The sequence below is a fragment of the Ostrea edulis genome, chromosome 5, assembly GCF_947568905.1.
Source record: "Ostrea edulis chromosome 5, xbOstEdul1.1, whole genome shotgun sequence".
NCBI lineage: Eukaryota > Metazoa > Mollusca > Bivalvia > Ostreida > Ostreidae > Ostrea > Ostrea edulis.
In genome coordinates this window covers 24,745,448-24,768,420 of record NC_079168.1, presented here as the reverse complement: position 1 = coordinate 24,768,420, position 22,973 = coordinate 24,745,448, and the positions used below count along the sequence as shown (strand labels likewise).

General features: G+C 35.8%; 2 protein-coding genes across 6 annotated transcripts in view; one reads left to right on the top strand and one right to left on the bottom strand.

Annotated features, from left to right (window-relative positions):
- The window catches only part of LOC125652772 (thyroid adenoma-associated protein-like), an 84,467-nt gene extending 79,285 nt beyond the window's left edge, over positions 1-5,182 (bottom strand). Inside the window, exon 1 of the mRNA XM_056165549.1 lies at positions 5,095-5,182. The gene's annotated coding sequence lies outside the window, so the exon portion shown is untranslated. The remainder of the gene's footprint in view (positions 1-5,094) is intronic.
- Positions 5,183-5,331: 149 nt separating this feature from the next.
- On the top strand, positions 5,332-18,341 carry LOC125650885 (protein expanded-like). Of its 5 annotated transcripts, XM_048879453.2 has the most exons (15): positions 5,332-5,483; positions 6,093-6,223; positions 6,732-6,766; positions 6,888-7,039; positions 7,177-7,267; positions 7,385-7,464; positions 9,694-9,773; positions 9,948-10,134; positions 10,964-11,188; positions 11,278-11,349; positions 11,499-11,664; positions 11,793-11,990; positions 12,254-12,361; positions 12,745-13,649; positions 13,783-18,341. In XM_048879453.2, the coding sequence occupies exons 4-15, from the start codon at positions 6,944-6,946 to the stop codon at positions 14,443-14,445; spliced, it is 2,871 nt and encodes a 956-aa protein (XP_048735410.1). In that variant the 5' UTR covers positions 5,332-5,483; positions 6,093-6,223; positions 6,732-6,766; positions 6,888-6,943; the 3' UTR covers positions 14,446-18,341. The 5 variants fall into 5 exon arrangements, with proteins under 5 accessions (XP_048735410.1, XP_048735411.1, XP_048735409.1 ...); XM_048879454.2 differs by lacking the exon at positions 6,732-6,766; XM_048879455.2 differs by lacking the exon at positions 6,093-6,223 and having other exon boundaries at positions 5,350-5,483.
- Positions 18,342-22,973: the final 4,632 nt, after the last annotated feature.

The window sequence follows — 22,973 nt, the reverse complement described above, 5'->3', positions numbered from 1 at the left end:
AGTGATGTATCATGTCACTGACACTAGAGGTGTTGCTATGTCAGTGGTGTATCATGTCACTGACAGTAGAGATGTTGCTATGTCAGTGGTGTATCATGTCACTGACACTAGAGGTGTTGCTGTGTTTGTCAGTGATGTATCATGTCACTGACACTATATATGTTGCTGTGTTTGTCAGTGATGTATCATGTCACTGACACTAGAGGTGTTGCTATGTCAGTGGTGTATCATGTCACTGACACTAGATATGTTGCTGTGTTTGTCAGTGGTGTATCATGTCACTGACACTAAATATGTTGCTGTGTTTGTCAGTGATGTATCATGTCACTGACACTAGAGATGTTGCTGTGTTTGTCAGTGATGTATCATGTCACTGACACTAGAGGTGTTGCTGTGTTTGTCAGTGATGTATCATGTCACTGACACTAGAGATGTTGCTGTGTTTGTCAGTGATGTATCATGTCACTGACACTAGAGGTGTTGCTGTGTTTGTCAGTGATGTATCATGTCACTGACACTAGAGGTGTTGCTATGTCAGTGGTGTATCATGTCACTGACACTAGAGGTGTTGCTATGTCAGTGGTGTATCATGTCACTGACAGTAGAGATGTTGCTATGTCAGTGGTGTATCATGTCACTGACACTAGAGGTGTTGCTGTGTTTGTCAGTGGTGTATCATGTCACTGACACTAGAGATGTTGCTGTGTTTGTCAGTGGTGTATCATGTCACTGACAGTAGAGATGTTGCTATGTCAGTGGTGTATCATGTAACTGACACTAGAAGTGTTACTGTGTTTGTCAGTGACATAACCCAGCAGCTCCTTTTTGAAACATTTTAAGTTTTTTGTATTTTTTCCCCTTCCAAATCTGCTGCTAACATTAATCAATCATGCGAGTTATTCTTTTTAAAACCACACACACCTGTGGAAAATGGGTAAGAGAGGGTGACCCAAAGGTCCCTCAGAGCTCTCCCTATAGGTAACACAAATCTACATGTTTAAATGAAAATATAGAAAACTGATGAATAATACAACCATATCTATCAAATTTAGAATTCAAAATTTTGATCAAAATGGTGTACATTTTAATGCAACCGCGAAGACATATATTTCTCCATTTTCAATCTTTTGTACCCAAGTTCACGTTGTTCTAAGATGTTAAAAGTATGTAAATAATATTTTCTTAATCATATATAATGACTCCTCAATACTAATTGTACCATGTACGTCTCTTATGTTTGTTGTTGGGCCAAAATGTCACCGATATTCGGCTGTTCCCCCCACTAAAATTAGCTATTTTTTCCCAATTATATATGTATGTTTTTCCCAATTTCAAATCTAGGGAAATTAGGCCATTTAAAACAAGAGGCCCATGGGCCACATCGCTCACCTGAATCACCTTGGCCCATATCTGAAGACTTTCAATATATATTTGCATGTAAAACCTTAGTCCCTATTATGGCCCCAACTACCCCTGGAGGCCACGATTTTTGCAAACTTGAATCTACACTACGTCATAAAGCTTTCATGTAAATGTCAACTTCTTTGGCCCAATGGTTCTTGAGAAGAAGATTTTTAAAGATTTTCCCTATATTTGTATGTAAATCTTTGACCCCCCCCCCCCCACTTGTGGCCCCATCCTACCCCCCGGGGGCCATGATTTGAACAAACTTGAATCTGCACAATGTCAGAAAGTTTTCTTGTAAATATCAGCTTTTCTGACTCAGTGGTTATTGAGAAGAAGATTTTAACTATATATTTGTATGTGAAACTTTGATCCCCCTTGTGGTCCCATCCTACCCCCAGGGCCCATGATTTGAACAAACTTGAATCTGCATGCACTATGTCAGGAAGCTTTCATGTAAATCTCAACTTTTCTGGCTTAGTGGTTCTTGAGAAGATTTTTAAAGTTTTTCCCTATATATTTGTATGTAAAACTTTGATCTCTCTTGTGGCCCCATCCTACCCCCGGGGGCCATGATTTGAACAAACTTGAATCTGCACTATGTCAGAAAGTTTTCATGTAAAAATCAGCTTTTCTGGCTCAGTGGTTCTTGAGAAGAAGACTTTTCCTATATATTTGTATGTAAAACTTTGATCCCCTATTGTGGCCCCATCCAATTCCCGGGGCCCATGATTTGAACAAACTTAAATCTGCATTATATCAGGAAGCTTTCATGTAAATCTCAGCTTTTCTGGCTTAGTGGTTCTTGAGAAGAAGATTTTTAAAGTTTTTCCTATATATTGTATGTAAAACTTTGATCCCCCCTTGTGGCCCCATCCTACCACCGGGGGCCATGATTTGAACAAACTTGAATCTGCACTATATCAGAAAGTTTTCATGTAAAAATCAGTTTTTGTGGCTCAGTGGTTCTTGAGAAGATTTTTCCTATATAAACACATATAAAATATGATTTCACTTAGTGTGGCCCCACCCGACCCCTGGGGGCTATGATATGAACAAATCTGAATCTGCACTATGTCATAAAGCTTTCATGTAAATTTGAACTCTTCTGGCTCAATGGTTCTTGAGAAGAAGATTTTTAAAGATTTTTCCTATATACATACACATAAAATATGGTTTCCCCTAGTGTGGCCCCACCCGACCCCCGGGGGCCATGATATGAACAAACTTGAATCTGCATTATGTCAGGAAGCTTCCATGTAAATTTGAACTCTTCTGGCTCAATGGTTCTTGAGAAGAAGATTTTAAAAGATTTTTCCTATATAAATACATATAAAATATGGTTTCCCCTATTGTGGCGCCATCCGACCCCTGGGGGCCATGATATGAACAAACTTGAATCTCCATTATGTCAGCAAACTTCCACGTAAATTTCAACTATACTGGTACAGTGGTTCATGAGAAGAAGATTTTTAAATGACCCCACCCTATTTTTACACTTTTGTGATTATCTCCCCTTTGAAGAGAACCTGGCCCAAATTTGAACAATTTTGAATTCCCTTCAACTAAGGATGATTTGCATTAAGTTTGAATGAAATTGACTTACTGGTTCTGGAGAAGAAGATTTTTAAAAATTTTCAGTGTATTTTTACTGATTTACTATTATCTCTCCTTGGATAAGGGGGTTGGCCCTCACTTGAACAATTTTGAATCCCCTTCACCCAAGGATGATTTGTGCCAACATTGGTTAAAATTGGCCCAGTGGTTTTGGAGAAGTTGAAAATGTAAATGTTTAACAGACAGACGGACAGACAGACAGACGACGGACAAAAAGCGATCAGAAAAGCTCACTTGAGCTTTCAGCTCAGGTGAGCTAAAAAGGGTTACTGTATATTGCTGACAAAGAGTAAATACGGTTTTTTCTTCAGTTTTATTCTCCAAACCACTGCACATGCAAAAGGTTTTGTAAAGAATATGTAAAACAATAGAGGCATCCATATAAGCAGATATGCAGCGAAGTATATAGTTTCCAGATACACATTAAGACATGATATTGTTGACAGAAAGTGGCCAACAGTATAGGGTTTTACTAAAATCCGAAAAATACAAACAGGAGAGACATTCTGGAAACTTGATTATTAATTATAATATTTACAAGATTATGGGTACAATGCTGGTGAATTAATAATTTATTATTTTCTTTATGAAATTAGACAATAAGTATTTCTTAGAAAAAGTAAATAATATCTATACAAGGTGTGACTTCCAATACATATTTAATGTTAAATAATGATTTATTTTATGATTTTAAATCAGATCTGAAATAAACCTCAAAAAAAAAAAATGTTATTTGATTATTTTATGCATCTTTACCATTTTAATTTACTATGAATGATTTTTCCCAATTTGAGGAAAATGTCGCTAATTTTTCCCAATTCAAAAGGAGGGGTGGTAGTTTGAAAAACAAAAAAGAATCACTGGATGTCACAATGCACTGTTTACATCTGATCAATTAATTATAGCAAGTGTAGCGAGCCAGCGCAGAGCGCTGTCTCGTATTGCGAGCTCTAATGACTAAAGTGCGTGAAATAATCCGAGCTAAATCTCAACTTTTAACAAGAAATTTTTTTGGACGCCAATCCCAGAAATCCCTTGTCCAAAATTGCTGAGATCTCGCAAAGTCACACCATACTTACGTGGATTATCATCTTAATTTTGTGGTCCCCTAGCTCGAAAATTCAGTGCACCATTAGGCGTAATATTTAATGAAGTGCAATGTTTATTGAAAGGCAGGGTAAGATGGTATGTGACATCATGTCTACGTTTAGTATACATCATAATATGACTGACAGTGGCGGATCTGTACTTGTAATTATACTTATATTGAAATGTGTTTTATGTTCAAAGGCAGTGCTGTTCACACAATTTTACAAACTTGAACAGTTTGCAACACGACTTGGGCTTTTTTATCATACAATTAGTGACTTAGAAAGATTTAGAGTAGAAATAAGGAAAGTAGAGGCAGTCGAGAGCATACAGCTTAGATCAAGTCGCGCGTCAAAGGTTTACAAGTCACAGTGAAGGCAGCAGAAATAGAATGAATACAGTATAAAAATATTTCAATCACATGTGTATGTTCTATGTTTTAAAACTGGGAGAAAATGAAAATGGACTGTTTTTTCTGCCTATTTTCATTCCTGTACTGAGTATTTGGCAAATAGATATTGTTTAAATATCAGTTGAACCTCAACCTGATTGAAGCATGAACATTACAAAATATGTACAAACATGTAGCTGCACTCGCTCAAACGGTAGCACCGTCAACATATTATTTCCCGTGTTCAATGAATAGGTGGATCAAATGTCCAAAGTTAGGATGCTTTAATAGAGTCCCATGTGCACACATTAGGTGCCAAGTCAGGGATACTTTTTGTCCTGGTATGTATACAGATACTAATGCCAATACTTTTTGGTTTAGCCCTTAAACACAGTGACGCCGTAAGATATCACTTCTATTTCCCCATACATAAGCTCAACTCAGGGTCTGAATTAATGAGGTTGTAAAATTGTTGAGGAAATTCGGATAATGTGTAATAAAAATAAATGGGGAAAATAGCATTTGACATGGTGTCATTATCTATTTTATATATCAATAATCCACTCTAAACTACTAAATGAATTTAAACTTACTTAATTTTCTTTTTGGTTGTGAATAAACCAATTTACATTTTCGCGCACTTGTAGCATGTTGTTTGTTATGGTTTGCAAAAATATTCTCAAAACCAAAAGCACATCTATAATCAAAGATGAAAAAGTATTCTTTCATATAGAATATAATATTATATCACATATGATATTATATTCCTAGTGTTTGAATTATTCTTATGAATATTAAGAAAAATTGATATTGCGATTAGGATCGAGATTAAATTGAAATGAAAACGAGGCTCGTTAGGGTTAAGAAAAAAGAGAATGGAATGCAAGGAATTTAGTTTCTTAGATGAATCAATATAATACAATTAAGTGCATAAAGAGCAGTGATACTGGAGTTTCATTTACACCATACTTTGATTTAAGAGGTAGGTGATGACATGACGGTTGTATATGTGAAAAACGAGCGGATAGAACTCATTTTGAGGTAGATTTTGTCCCGCCGGTGTGTGACTGTTCAGACGCAATGCACGCTTACACTCGTTTACACGTGTGTAGTGTTTGTCCTCGTCAGGTCAGCAAAAATACTGAAACAAGAAATTGATTTGGTAAGACTGAAATAAATTGTATTTACATCGTACTGAAATAAACAGTGTGATCTGTCATTCTGTGCCCCTGTCTGCATTGTGATGCAGTAAGTAAAAACCTAAACATGGGTAACAATGGTATATATATTTCTGTGGTGTCACTATTTCTGTGGTTGCAGATCATCCTCATATCCTTTTGTAACCACTAACTATTAGTAACAAGCAGCTATACTTTTACAATGACAAATCTTCACCAATCAGCACTGTAACCAATTCCTACATGTAAATAAGACCCCTCCAACTTGGTTGATGTCCCCTACCTTGTTACATGGCACCAAGTTGAAAGTATCTTGTGTTGAGCCTCCACCTGGCTGTAGCTGGATGCGACTGATTTTCATTGTTTTGCAAAGTGACGGAATTGTAATTGAATTTTTATTCTACTGGTTTCAGTCATGTCTGGTAAAATAACAAGATGAAAAATTCGTCTACCATGCAGCCGCACTGTGACACATAAAGGATTGATAGTTCATGCGAGAGTGTCTACAGTCACGTTACACATGGGGCACAGTATATAGGCCTAAGTAAGATCACATAGTAGTTATCAACAATTGGGATATGCTTTGGTTTTGTTTTTTAAATCTTTATATTTAGATATGTAATTTGAAAATGTGTCATCTTTCATGAATTTTATAAAGCCGTCAGCCATTTGTTTGTTTCTAATCTATAAAAAGTGGTCAAATGATATTTAGAACAGTTGATTAGAGGAAAATTATAAACTTTCAGGGAAATGACAACAGTACTGTCAGTGAAATCTGTGCTTATTTACTATCATGTATTAAATGTTAAGTCATTTTCCTCAATTAAATGTATTTGTAATATGTACATCACAAATATTTGTGTTGTTTATGAATATCTGTCATTCAGTGTTAGAGTTCAAAGATAAACAGTGATTTAGTGTGTGCTATAGGGACATTATTCATAAAGTGCTTTAAGATTTCTATTAGTTCAAATTTATTTTAACAGAGATAATGTCCTTATTGAAAACTTGCAGCTCACCCCAAAAAAATAAGATGCACCTGCTTTTTACAGGTGTAACTGTGCTGTGGTAGAACTGCATTCCACAGGTATATGTAAATGTGCTGACCAGCTCAGTTTGTATAGAGAGGGAAACTGAAGTTTTTACAAATAAATGAAAGTGGGCATGGATACAGGTAGACTAATCTAAACATTTTTTTTTATTTCCAGGTGTATTATGGCTATACACCACAGGAGGTACAGGCGACGATAAATTACAGTAAATTATGTCCTCACTGTCATTGCATAATGCAGCAAACAAAAAGAAGAAAATTGTCAATGTTGTCTTATTAAATGGAGAAGCATATCAAGTTACAGTGGATGTAAGTGTGAAAGCTGATATTTGAAAATGATGATATTAAAAATGAATTTGTAAAATGAAACTGGAAGTGTATGATTAATGATTATGTCATACATGTTTTTAGAAAGTGAGTTTTTTGTTGTGTTTTTTTTTTAACAGGTCAAGTCCAAATTTCAAGATGTATTCAACCAAATAACTTCATACCTAAATCTTAGGGAAACCGAGTATTTTGGATTAGCACAAAAGAAAGGTTTGATTTCTTATTACAATTTGATTGAAAAACAAATATTTTTCAATACATTAGCATGATAATATCTTTACAAGAATGCTTTACTTTTGTTACTTCATAATGATTATTTGATTATAGATGAGGAATACTTATTTGTTGCTTTGGATGAAAAAATTCACAAACAAGCACCAAAGTCTTGGAAGGCAGGAAATGGAGAGGTAGGATTATGTAAATCAGCTGATGGATTTGATCTCCTTTAGAATGATTATGTAAATCAGCTGATCTCATTTAGAATGATTATGTAAATCAGCTGATCTCATTTAGAATGATTATGTAAATCAGCTGATCTCATTTAGATTGATTATGTAAATCAGCTGATCTCATTTAGAATGATTATGTAAATCAACTGATCTCATTTAGATTGATTATTTAAATCAGCTGATCTCATTTAGAATGATTACATGTATGTATCTCAGCTGATCTCATTTAGAATGATTATGTAAATCAGCTGATCTCCTTTAGAATGATTATGTAAATCAGCTGATCTCATTTAGAATGATTATGTAACTCAGCTGATCTCATTTAGAATGATTAAAATTAGCTGAATGATAATCTCATTGAAAGTGGTTATGTAAATCAGCTAAAGGATTTAATCTAAAATAGATATGTAAATTAGCTGAATAATAACCTCTTATAGAATGATTATGTAAATCAGCGATCTGATTTAGAATGATTATGTAAATCAGCTGATCTCATTTAGAATGATCATGTAAATCAGCTGATCTCATTTGAATGATAATGTAACTTAGCTGAATGATAATCTCATTGAAAATGATTATGTAAATCAGCTAAAGGATTTAATTTCATATAGAATGATATGTAAATTAGCTGACTAATGATCTCATTTAGAATGATTATGTAAATCAGCTGATCTCATTTAGAACGATTTTGTAAATCAGCTGATCTTATTTAGAATGATTTTTGTAAATCAACTGACTGATGATCTCATTTAGAATGATTATGTAAATCAGTTGATCACCTTTAGAATGATTATGTAAATCAGCTGATCTCATTTAGATTGATTATGTAAATCAGTTGATCTCATTTAGAATGATTATGTAAATCAGCTGATCTCATTTAGAATGATTATGTAAATCAGCTGATCTCATTTAGATTGATTATTTAAATCAGCTGATCTCATGTAGAGTGATTATGTACATCAGCTGAATGATGATTTAAATTAGCTAAAGGATTTATGATATGTAAATTAGCTGAATAATGATCTCATTTAGAATGATTATGTAAATCAGCTGATCTCATTTTGAATGATTATGTAAATCAGCTGATCTCATTTAGAATGATTATGTAAATCAGCAGATTTCATTTAGAATGATTATGTAAATCAGCTGATCTCATTTAGAATGATTATGTAAATCAGCAGATCTCATTTAGAATGATTATGTAAATCAGCTGATCTCATTTAGATTGATTATGTAAATCAACTGATCTCATTTAGATTGATTATGTAAATCAGCTGATCTCATTTAGATTGATTATGTAAATCAGCTGATCTCATTTAGATTGATTATGTAAATCAGCTGAATAACTTCAGATGATGTTATTTAGTATGATGGTATAGATCAGCTAGAGGAGAGTTTTGATATTTCGGACAGTACACCATGTATTTTGAAAATGCTCATCATCTAACTACTAAACATAGACATATTGTATATCTGTTCATTCCACGGACATTCTAGATTGTTTTCTCTGGTTTCATAGGATTTTTTCCTGTTATCTGTGCCACATATTAACTCTTAAAGTTAGGTAGAAGGTTCTAACTTCAGAAGATGGTGTTATTATTTTGGACACGTGGTGTTATAACTTCAGACAGTTAGAAAATTCGGTTGTTACCTTAAATTTCATGGTTCAATGGCATTTTATGCTTTCATTTTTGCACATTAGATTATTTTTTGCTAGTGGTTTTAATTATATCGGTAACTTTTACCAGAAAAGTAGGTCTCAATGGGACTTGATTTTGCCAATCAAACAAAACGGACGCCAGGTTTTTTTTACAGCAATGTTAGTGAAGGTCATGTATTTCAATCAACCAATTGGAACTGGGATACACATATGATTAGGTGTTTTCCATTTTTGTAAATATATCAAGTTTGGAATTAAGTTTAAATTCAGAACAAATGACCATTGAAATGTAAGATAAAATGGGTTTTTTATTGACTGTCTGGAATATCACACCCGTCCGAAATATCAACACTTCTTCTCCTTATTGATTTGATGTCACTAGATTACTTAGAATAGCTGAAAGTCGTCAAGCTAAAGGAATTGATATAATGTAGAATGATTATATAGATCGGCTGAATGTTTTGTTGCTGTTTCCTTAAACATTTTGTAGACAGTGCAAATGTTAAAACTTCTCTTTTAATCTGTAGGGACTGGATGAGCGGGGTCTGCCTGTCTTGACAGTGTATTTTCGTGTTCATTTCTACGTGGATCAGTTTGTGTTGCTGAGGTATGAATTTTCTTGAACTTGATCCTACTGATATTACGAGCCATGAACTTGAACCTTCTGATCTTGCGAGCCAGGTTAAAATTCATACCAGTCAAAAAGGCACAGTTGACTGGTGGGTTTTTTTTTTCATGTCGATATTATAATGATTTTTAAAACTTGGGATATCTTTTGCAGGGAGAAAGTGACGAGGCATCTGTATTATCTTCAATTGAAAGAAAATTTGCTGGGTTACCATCATGTTTGTTCAGAGGGAAAGTGCTTCCAGATGGTGTCCTATGCCTTACAAGCAGACTTTGGCAATTACACTTCTGAAAAGCATGGAGACGGCTACTTTGATCCTAGAGAATACTTTCCTGCATGGGTAAGAGACTTTCCATGAATTTATTTTTGGATTTAAAAAAGGGTTGTTTTGGATACCAGTTACAGACATTTGAGTACTTTGCACGACAGAAATAACATTCTAAAGTTGCATACCAATTTAAGTATGCAACATGCAAAGTAGATTGGTTTTACCATAGTCAATTACTTAGTACATGTTTGTTCATTCTCATGTCAAAGTGCAGCAGTATAAATGTCTAAAAGAATTCAAGAAGAATACTGTGAAACAGGTTATTTATGCATTTGGGGTCACATGGTCACGTAATAATCGCGTAATTTTCCCCACATGTATAGTTTAATATGATATACATTATATTCAGTTACCACATATTTTCCTTCAGGGGATCCGGGATAGCATTGGTCCTCAGTACCCCTTGCTTGTCGTAGAAAGCGACTAAATGGGGCGGTCCTTCGGATGAGTCCGCAAAAACCGAGGTCTCGTGTCGCAGCAGGTGTGGCACGATAAAGATCCCTTCCTGCTCAAAGGCCATAAGTGCTGAGCATAGGCCGAAATTTTGCAGCCCTTCACCAGCAGTGGTGACGTCTCCATATGAGTGAAATATTCTCGAGAGGGACGTTAAACAATATTCAATCAATATTCAATCATATTTTCCTTCACACATAAGGTTGGACATGGAAAACCGTGTACTTAACCCCCAGCTTAAATGACGTGTACTTAACCCCCAGCTTAAATGATGTGTACTTAACCCCCAGCTTAAATGACGTCTACTTAACCCCCAACTTAAATGATCACTTTTACAGTAGTATGATCGTTAATTTGTAAGATTTTAGCATTCATGTTTTTCTTCCAGATGGTGAAGAGAAGGGGAGAAAACTACATTGTGAACAATACCCCCGTCATTCACAAGGATTTACAGAATGTGACGAAATCAGAAGCAGAGCTGCGTTTTATTCGCGAGGCTTCCATGTCACCTGCTGCACACAATCTTCATTTTTATCGTCTTCGGAAACGGAAAATTGACAAAACTTGCAATGCTTGGTTAGGTGTTTGTGCCAAAGGGATTGAAATATATGAGGTATGATGTGCATGTGAAAAGAATAATTTGTAGATGAATTTAAATCGTAGTAAGGAAACTTTTATGAATGATATTCACGTACATTTCAGGAATTGGGTGATTCGTTCAAAAACCTCATTTCTACGTTTTTATGGCCTGATATTGGAAAACTCCACTTTGAGGTAATTAGTAGAAAATGTTTGAATTTTAAGAGTAAAACACATAATATAACTGAAAATTGCAAATGCATGTGCTTAGAATTTCAAGTCTTACATGTATGCCTTTTAAGAATTACATGTATGGTCTAACAAAAAATGCCTACGTCTTTTAGAAAAAGAAGTTTGAGATTCAGTCTGGTCCGGGTGGAAGGAAGTTTGCGTATTACACAGAATCGGACACCAAGTCCAAGTACCTGCTGTCACTCTGCCGAACGACTCACATGTTCCAGATGGCCATCCAACCAAAGCTGATGGAGATCCGACATTTAGATGCTGAAGGTAATGTGTAATTATATCTCAGAGGAAATTTAATCACACTCTGTGATTTTTTGTGAAAAATTTTTTAAAGACAGCTTTGCAGATTCTCCATAGTTTGTGAGATCATGGTTTTAAAAATGTGATTTCAGATAAGAGGAGGTATCGGGAATCGTACATTTACTCAGACACCCAAGATCTGGTAACAAATGGAGGGGCCTTCCGAGGAAATTTATCTCCCTCCACTAAAGGCACTACAACGAGGTTCTCAGTGGTCAGTGATGCCAGTTCGAATACCACGTCAGGCATAGCCAGTGACAAAATGACCATTAGCTTTGAAGAGAATGATGGTAGGTGAAGTCACTTGTTTTTCTGCCCAGTAATGATTGCATTTAAAATTGCCCATTTCATTAAGTTGAAAGTAATAAAAGATTTTGATGTTATGAAAACTGTTGTTAAGGCAGGTTTAGAATCTAAATAAAGCTGACAGTGTCATTGCCTTAAAGGTCTTTGGGGGAAACAGGTAATTAAGAAAAAACTTTGTTTTTTATATGTGGAAATGATATGTGGAATTTTCTAATTGAATTTTTTTTTTTTTTTTTTTTTTTTTTAGAACACAGCAAAGAAATTATAATAGATTGTCCACCCCAAGTTTCAAATTTTAGAATGTCTCCTCATCAAGCAAGACTGAAAACGGAGGGAGTCATCTCCACTTTGCCAAGTATGAAAATAGCAGGCTGCTGCATTTTGATTATAGAATACTGTATATTAAGTAGAATTTTAGCAAGGATTTAATTTTGGAATTATTAGCTACTGTGACGAGATTGCTGAAATTGAATATCGCTAATATTTATTCCATATCAGAGGTAATAGCTATCGTTCAAGAAATTATAAAGTCCCTAGAAATAGCTCTCGTCAAATATATACATGTATACCCATAATTTATGAACAAATCGCTAAATTTGCGTCTCGCTAAAAATACCACTTGTACGGTAAACTTGTATCCAAGGTTCTGTTTTGTGCGATGTACATGTAGTTGTATGATAGTAATAGAACTTGCTCCTAAGAGTAAACCAGGTAATTAAGATATTGGGCTGTTTTCAGGTTACATACCGTCTAGGAGCAAGAAGACTAGTCCCAAGCTGGACTACAAATCGGCCTCAGTAGGACGCGGAATGAAACACATTGACCGGTCACCTTCTCTGGGACGACCAATCATCCCCAAGACGAGCCCATCCCCTGTCATCCGACATATTGATAGAATATCACCCACCGCGACACCCGTTATTGGTGCACATAAATCAGACATTAGCGCACACAGTGGACATAGTGCACATAGTGTTCAGAGCTCGAGCACGGTGTTCAATAGTTCAGAGCACGTAAACAAGTCTCTGAGTGGAAGTAGTTTTGGTTCGTTACAAGGAGGAAGACTCCGACTGCCCTGCCCCCCTCAGTCTGTGCCCCCGACTTACAACACTGCCAGGACAGTGCCTGTTTATGTAGCTCATACCACCACCTCTAGCTTCAGTCACTCAGATGCAATATCATTTTCACAGCCAGTCAGTAGAAGCACAAGTCGTGCTGATAGTTTTAGCAAGAACTTTGGACGGTATCAACTGCAGGAGAATGAACCCTATATTCCCCCCGTATCCAATCCCTTACAAACTACTTTTGCTAGTTCCCTTTCTCCGGGAGTTGGAAGTGGCACCCCACTGTTAGATGCTTTGGCTGGTAATATCGTCTTACCAAGCTACCCTCCAGTCACTCATGGGGAGATGACAGAAGTTCATTACACCAAACCGGAAGTGCCTGAGACCTACATTCCTAACAATGAAATGACTCTACCAGAAATGACGAAGGAGTACCTGGCCCCGCCCCCTATGTTTGCTGACCATAGTCATAACGAATCTTCAGATTCTGCTTTGTCTGGATCTGGTATTTTGGACCTAAAGTTATCCGGGACCTCAGGTAGCGGATCAATGGACCATGTTGAGTCCGACATCGAAGAGGTAAGATACTTTGTAACAATTTTGGTGTGTATAGAACATTGTTAAATTTATAAATTGTTTTACAATGTAAGTTGGAAGTGACATCTGTCATGTAACAAGTTTCTAATCGATACAATTGATACAAAATTTACAGGGAAAACAAGATAACGAAGCAAAGAACGAAAATCCACCGACTCAAATTTCAGTCAATAATCAAGAAGAAATTCTCCACCCAGAGCTTGAGGAAATCAGGGGTCAACCCAGTGCATTTTCTTCATTCTCCATGATAACCAAGCTTTGTAATGACAAATCATTGATGCAAACTCCATACCCTAAAGTATCCATGCCTTTAATTGGTGCATATGATATGAATTCAATTAGGTCAACAGACTCGCGTATATCACATTTGTCGCATGAACTGGATTCCCGGCGTTTATCGTCTTGTTACCCTGAGTCGTCAGACACCATGCTAACTTCAGTGGCCCCCACCAGACCATACAGTTGGCATAGTGAAAACTTCGACCTGGACACCCAGTTGACATTAGTGAATGGTAATGTTGTCATGACGCCTGGTTACTTTGATAACCACAGCCGTATGCCACAGGACATGCGTGGCTTCTTCATGGCTCCTTCCCCTTCTATAGCTAATTCAATCACGCTGGACTTTGCTAGGCAACAGATGATGGGAGACAGATACTCACCTCAATCAATAGCGAGTCAGTTAATGATACCTCCAAAACTGTCAAGTGGCGGCCACAGCTCCACGGACAGAAACATTAGTCAGAAAGCTTTCAAAGAAACATACGGGATTGCGTAAATACCGAGTTCTATTACCTATTTTTACGTTTACTGATACTTTTAAAGAAATCTTTCTTTTCATTTGAATTACAGTTGCAAGACATAGTTTTCATAATTGCTGATGCCTGTGCTATGTATGTTTTTTTTTTCCCCTGCGTTACAGATCTGAAATATAATGATTGAACAAAAAATGTGTTAATTTTGATAACGATTGTTGAATGACTTCTCAGAGTGCAGTTTTTGTAAGGTTGGTGAATGTCTAAAAACTATTTACTGCCAAATGTTGAGTATGTGAATAGTGAATAGCAGGTAGTTTTTGTTAAAAGATTATTTTTATTAAAATATTATTTTTATGTGCTGTGCACAAAATGATATTGTCCTTTTATTCGGACTTTTTCAAAGTTTTTGAAAATTATATACCCACACACACACATAGTTAGGGAAGAAAATTAGATTCTTAAACTGATATATATACTTGAACTTCCTATCGACAATACAGTAACTTTTCTTCAGAGGTTGCATTTCCCATGCAATTCAGTTGATTATATGGTTTTGTAGATTTTGTTTGTTTATGTGTATTATCTTTTCCCTATAAAGATTTATTTCTCTCCACATCTGCAATAAAAATTAGTTTTTGTATATGTTTGGTAAAAAAAATTGTTGTGATACATATATCTTAATTATACAAGGTTGTAGTACATGCTCATTTTGTCTTCACAAGCAAAATTTACATAAAGATGTACAATATATTTCCAGCTGATGATTGTTCAAGCTTTAAAATATAGCGATATATTATATATATATATACATATAGTGGAATTTTAACTAGGAGATGTTTTTGTATCAAAGTTTGTGCATTTTACCTTGATATTATTTTAATTATTGGATGGGCTTCAGAAATGAAGCGTCTTTCCCTATAAAGAGGATTCCAGTGTTGCACTGAAAACTAGCAGATATTCACGTGTAGATGTATGCAGGAAAATATACTGGTGGTATGATGTAAAATTACTCCACATTATATAGTCCAATAGTAAACAGATGAACTATATTACATCATTTAATTTAGATTATTCAATCCGAGTTTGCAAGCTTATAATTCAAAACACAGCCATAACTTGTCATTGATATGTGTTTATCCTCATCATGGTGAATGTTTCGTTACATTTTCATTTAATCCTAAACACAGCTATATATCTTGTAATTTGATATCTTTATCACCGTCAAGGAAAATGTTTGGTTCAGTTTACCCGATCTGTAGCTTACAGTGCAACCTGGAGATCACCATTGATTCATTCTGTGATGTAAACATTGTGATAATGGCTGAAGAGTCAGTATTTCTTAATCATGGTCAGTATAGCTCACAATGATACTGCTTACATGTTTGTCAAACAAACTTTGTTCATTTTTCATTCATTAACAAAATTTGGAGATATATATAATTAATACTGCTGATTATGACTAGTACTCAGAAATGTTACTGTTAAATGGGAGAGAAAATCATTAAATGGGGTCAGGAACTATTGAAAAGTATACAAATGTTTTTCAACATTAACAAAATGATATGATATTGCTAGAGAGTACTTTTTTTATGACTTGGAGCAGATTTTTAAATATTTGATAGTGTATGCTAAAAAAAAAATTATGTAGCTTGAAAGCAAAGATACTGTAGGAGGAGAAAATGAAAAGAAAGGTTTTATTTATAGTTTTATACATGTGTTAAATTATTTACATGGAATATGTCAGGGCAATTGAAACAATTATATATTAACTAAAAATCCCATTTTCCAGGAGCATTTCTATCAAAACACAACGCATATAACTTACTCATGTTTATAATAATCATCCGTCAATTTCAAATGATAGGTTTCAGTGATGAATTTCTGCTGCATATCAGTAATAGCCAGAAAGCATTTATAATCAATGTTGACATTTTTTGTGAAGATGGTGTCTGGTTTTCATGGAATTTTTCTTGGCTGAATTTAGAATATACCTAGGACTATGGTGCTTATCAGATCATACCCCCCAATACACATTAAATATGCATTTTTAATCAAATATTTGAAAATATTTTTATTTCGACATATTTTGTTGTAATAATATAATGTTACAACTTAGAACAGCCTTTCTGTAGAGAAAAATCACACCAAGGGATGTTTAGCACACATATTATATTGATACTCAACTGAAATTTTAATTTTCGGTTTCTTAACAACTTCTCTGTCCCTCTTTTAATCTATTTGGTTATCAACTATGTGTGCTAGAATGCCAGATAACATTTCCCTGGAACCAGACACCTTAAAATCTTAATAAGATATCTATGCAACTAACAATGATGTTTCATATTTTTGTTTAAATTCAATATCTACTTAATTTTTTATCATTTAAGTCACATGCAGTAAGAAATTATCCTGTACTGTTACTATGGGTACAGAATGACATTAGTAATTTAATGACCTAATTTATTTACTTGTCTGGAATATGTTTACATAGTGAGTGAAGGCACATAAGAGAAGGTGAAATATTTGATGATATGTTCTGTGACAGAAGTATGTAGTGGTCTCTTTCCACCACACACAGTGCTAATTATTCTGCTAGACAGAGATCTAATACCACACACAGTGATAATTATTCTGCTAGACAGAGATCTAATACCACACACAGTGATGATTATTTTGGTTGACAGATCCACCACCACACACAGCTAATTTTTCTGGTCGAGATCCACCACACACAGCTAATTATTCTGGTAGACAGAGATCCACCACACCACACACAGCTAATTCTGGTAGAGATCCACCACACGACACATACAGTTAATTATTCTGGTTAAGATCCACCACACACAGCTAATTATTCTGGTTAAGATCCACCACACACAGCTAATTATTCTGGTTAAGATCCACCACACAGTGCTAATTATTCTGGTAGAGAGATCCACCACACAGTGCTAATTATTCTGGTAGAGAGATCCACCACATCAGATACAGCTAATTCTGGTAGAGATCCACCACACCACACACAGCTAATTATTCTGGTAGAGAGATCCACCACACCACACACAGCTAATTATTCTGGTTAAGATCAAACACCACACACAGCTAATTCTGGACAAGATCCACCACATCACACACACAGCTAATTATTGTAGTTGAGACCACCACACATAGCTGATTAATCTAGTGGACAGAAATCTACCACCACACATGGTTAATTATTCTGGTAGACAGACATGGTTAATTATTCTGGTAGACAGACATGGTTAATTATTCTGGTAGACATACATGGAGTAAATGTGGAAGAAAACTTCATGTAATCTGAAAGTTTGTTCAAACATTGAAGACGTTTCTTTGTTTTGTTGTCATTTTTTTATTTCAAAATTTCCTTTCAGACCTCACATTTTGCCAGTGAATAACGGGTTGTTGAAAATTTACTTTAATTGATACCTATGCAATATTCATCATTATTATGGGCATTTTATCCACATTAACTTGAGTTCTCTTTCAAATACAAACTGTGTACGAATCATGTTTTACTGTTTAAAGTTTGAGGGGGGAAAAGTGTTGAATAATAATACATGCAGTGTAATGTGTGAATCACAGAATTTTTCAAAATGAAACATGGATTATGAAAGATATTATCATCAAAATATATGTGTATGTTTCCACCTCATTGTACCAAATGTAAAAACAGGTTAAATTCTGAAGAAGATGGTGCTAAGAATATTTCATTGGAAAGTGTTATGTGCCTTTTTATGTAGGATATTTATCGAAGACAGCTTTATGTGTTGTATACATGATGACTAACTGGTTATTATCAGACATTAGGTACCTTTCATACTTGTTACAGATACTAATGGATGAAATAGGTAATTCATGAAGGGAGTATTTATATAAATAAATATATGTTATTACTGTGTGCTGATCTTTTGTTGTGTGTACATGTATCTTGATATTGTTTCTCTTAAATGGGTAGAAATGACATCATAGTCGATGGTGATGATTTATAAAGAAGAGATTGGCATGAAGTTGACAATATAATCTTCATTAGCTCAGACACCACGCAAACTGACAGATATGTAGATCACATTCAAATATAATATAACTGTCTATCACAAGGAATACACAATATGTGAAATATGAAAGCGCTATCTCTAACCAAGAAACGTAATTGCCTAGGTTTATGATTTTCAAAATCAGGTTAAACTCCCCAAGTTCCAGAGGTGTACCAAATGCAAAGTTCTGTCAAAGAATACACGTGTGAAATTTGAAAGCCTTAACACTAACCGTTTAAGAGTTATGGTTAAGGTTAAAAGTTTTCCAAAAGTAGGTCAAACCCAAGGTCATGAGGATAAAAAAATTACTACCCAAACAAAGGTCTTGTCAAAAGGAATACACGTTTGAAATATGAAAGTCTTATCACCAACCATTCAAAGGTCAAGTTTAATATTGTCAAAAGTAGGTCAAACCCTGAGTTGAAGGTCACAAGGTCAAAACTTTGTACCAAAAGCAAAAAAAAAAAAATGCACATGTAAGGTGAATATAACGAACAGTGATCAATCTCACAAATAATACAAAATAGAGAGTTGGGCAAACACGAACCCCTGGACCCACCAGAGGTGGGATCAGGTGCCTAGGAGGAGTAAGTAAATATGTGAAATATGAAAGCCATATCACCATCTATTCAAAAGTTATTGCTAAGGTTAAGATTTTACGGACAGACCAAAAACTATATGCCCCCGAATCTCCGATTACGGTGGCATGGAAAGGTGATTACAAACAGCGGTCAATCTCATAACTTCTACAAGGAATATCATGGGGGGGGGGGGGGATCAGGTGCCTAGGAGGAGTAAGTATACCCTATCGACCGGCCACACCCTCCGTTAGCCCTATATTTCGATCTGGTAAATGGAGTAATCCGCAGTCAAAATCGATGTGTAAAGAACAGCCTTAACAATCGGCATGAAACACGTCAAACAGCATTTGACTCAATGACAGATTGTATTGGCAAACTAGATACTTATAATGACCATAGAATTTGCAAAATGCTGACTTTAAACGAAACAGTTGAAACTCCTGTAACATTAGCTTATTTTTCAGTAGCCTGCCTTGATTTAAAAACTAATACGCAGAATCAGCTCTTGCGTAATGAATCAGTTGAGAGACATAAACAGCACATGCAGATGATAATGTAATATCGCTACATCAATATGAAACGTTGACAATGGAGAAGCTGAAGTCATCCCGTTTTTAAAAAAAATGAGTTATTAGTTTGCCGTTAACATTTATGTTCAATAAAAATAATCCCATGGAACGACTGCCGAAAATTTCACTTCTTGGTCCACGCTCATCACCAGGAAAAACAGGAAGTCTCAAACCACAACACTTCATCCGGTCTTGTTTCCTTTGCGTGGAAATGATGCACTAGATGTGACAGTTTGGGATTGATTGATTGAATATTGTCTGACGTACCTCTTGAGAATTTTTCATTCATATGGAGACGTCACCATTACCGGTGAAGGGCTGCAAATTTTAGGCCTTGTGCTCGGCGCTTACGGCCTTTAGCAGGAAGGAGTCTTTATCGTGCCACACCTGCTGTGACACTGGACCTCGGATTTTGCGGTCTCATCCGAAGGACCGTCCCATTTAGTCGTCAAGGAAGGGGTACTGAGGACCTATTCTAACCCGGATCCCCACATGACGATAGTTTGGGAAGTTACTACTATACTTCATAGTAAACCCGCTATTTTCAACTCATGTCTCTTTTACAACAGGGAACCGACGCGGTGGTCTAGAGGTTAGAGCGTTCGCCCCGCATGCGGAAGGCCGGAGACGTCACCAATACCAGTGGAGGGCTTCAAATTTAGGCATATACTTGACGCTTACGGCCATTGATCAGTGAGGGTTCTTTAGCGTGCCACACCCACTGTGACACGGACCGCCCGTTTTAAGGTGATCTCTGAGGACCCTTGATATTTACACCTGATGCGGAGGGTTTGGCGATGGAACTCACTACCTTTTTAACTACTTAGGTCTGTCGTGGCCGGGATTCAAACCCCGACCTTCTGCACCTGGCGATGAATTAGTTACTCTCTACGATAAGAAACTGCGCACTGTTTTGGATGCGACAGCGCTTTTCTTAACTTCTCTTTCCGCAAAATCATATTATCGGCTTCATCAAAATCTATACAATATGTTGCTGAAACCTATACTAGATTCTATGCTACATGTACCTCTTTTTTACAGAAATAGTGAATAAGTTGTCGAGTGAATGTAAATTTCTATCTTCTTTCAAAAACTCCATTGTACATCCATTACTAAAGAAAGCGGGATTGGAACCATAGCAGTTTGCATGTCGTCCATGCCACTCAACGAAAACAGCACTTCTAAGAGTACACCACGATATTGTGACAGCGTTGGGCAGAAGTTCCCGTGTTACATTAGTGACGCTAGATCTTTCAGCAGCTTTTGATATTATAGACCATCAGATTGTCATAAAGCGACTGGATTTTTCATTCGGTATCACTGGTGCAGCGCGCTTTACATGGATCAAATCCTTCTTAACCATCCAGAATTAGAAAATCGAAGGATTTTTTGCTTCCTTTTGGCGTGCTTCAAGGGTCAGTTCTCGGACCAAGACTTTATGCAATGTTTGCAACACCAATTGGTGAAATCTGCCGCACACATCATTCCAGGTCATCGTTCATATAAAAGAAATGATATTACGTTTAATTCACTTTTACCTTACGTCAACAGACATTTAGGTCCACATCACATTCGCACAAATCTTTACTCTGTTCCATTGAGAGTTTACATACATTATTTGAAGAAGACATAGCTAGTTTATCTTTGGATTTTTCAACATCTGAATATAGACTGAACTCTATGATTATGGATGTTGCCAATCACAGGCTCTATAAATCACCGCGGGTCATGGATGATATTCATTCCAAATCATGCCGCCAGTTCCTTAAGCTCAAATTTACAAGCAAAGGAATAGATGTTGTCAACATAAGCAACATTCTTCGTCATAAAAGAGTTCAGTCTTGAATTCCAACTTATTTCAAGTTCAAGTAGACAACCAGTATTTCCTCCAAGTATACTTCTACTATTGCATCCAAACTTTTTAATTATCAACAGACTGTACAGTGCCTAGATATAGATAATCTTATACTTAATCCACCTACGTGTTCTTGTTCGTCTTTCAACTATAGTTCAGTAGGACAAGTCATTACTGGTGATGTTGATATAGTTGAAAATGAGAACCTCAAATCACTTATTCTAAAAGGTCCAAAATACAGAGAAACTCTGTCTTTCAATTGGCGACAAAACTTCACCTCTATTATGAATTCTGTCGAAGATTATGCCAGACCATAAGCTTAATATCAAAAATAAGAACATGATGCATTGTCAGAATGGATTAAAAGTATAAGAGGAATATTAAAATCCCGCATTAGACATATCAAAACAAAAGTACGTACCATCTATCCTTCTGTGTTTAGTAAATCAGAAGTGATAAAAGAATTAGATTACATGAGGAAAATATTTTGGTTCCAACTGACAAAGCTTGTAACAACATTGTCTTTGTAAGACTCATTATTACGACTGTATTTTAAACGAACTTGGCATTAATTCCACTTTTGGTAATCGTACTTATACATACTCTTGCTGTGGCCTTCAATTCGACATTTAGATATATCGACGACGTTTTGTCTATTAACAATAATAACTTTCATTCATATGTCGATTCGATATATCCCTGTGAACTCGAAATACAAGACACCACAGAGTCGCCCACTTCTGCTTCATACTTAGATATTTTATTGAAAGTAGACATTAACGGCAAATTGACAACTCAACTGTATGACAAATGGGATGATTTAAGCTGCCCCATCGTTAACTTCCCATATTTATGTAGCAATATTCCATTATCACCTGCATATGGTGTTTATATCTCTCAACTGATTCGATACGCAAGAGCTTGTTCTGCGTATAGAAAGTTTTTAAATCGAGGCAAGCTACTGACAAACAAGTTGATAGGACAGGGGTTTCAACAATCTCGATTGAAGTCAGCATTTTGCAAAATCTACGGTTGTTATAACGATCTAGTTCATCAATACAACCTATCATTGGGTCAATTGTTGTCTGATTTTATTTCATACCGATTGTTAGGCCGTTCTTGGCACACTGATTTTGACTACGGATATCTCCGTTTAGTTGATTAAGATATGGGAGTCACGGCGGGTGTGACCGGTCAACAAGGGGTGCTTACTCCTCCTAGGCGCCTGATCCCACCTCTGGTACATGTATATCCAAGTGTCCGTGTTTGCCCAACTCTATTTTGTGTTGCTTATAGATCCTTTATGATATTATATGTATGATATATGATCACTGTTCACTCTTCACTTTTCATCATGTATCATTGCTATACTGACGATCCCAAGGGATACAAACACGCGGAATACCATCGCAATGCTGCTACAGGAATGCTTTAGCGGAGATTAAATCATGAATGAACGTCAATTTACTTAAGCTGAACGACGAAAAGACA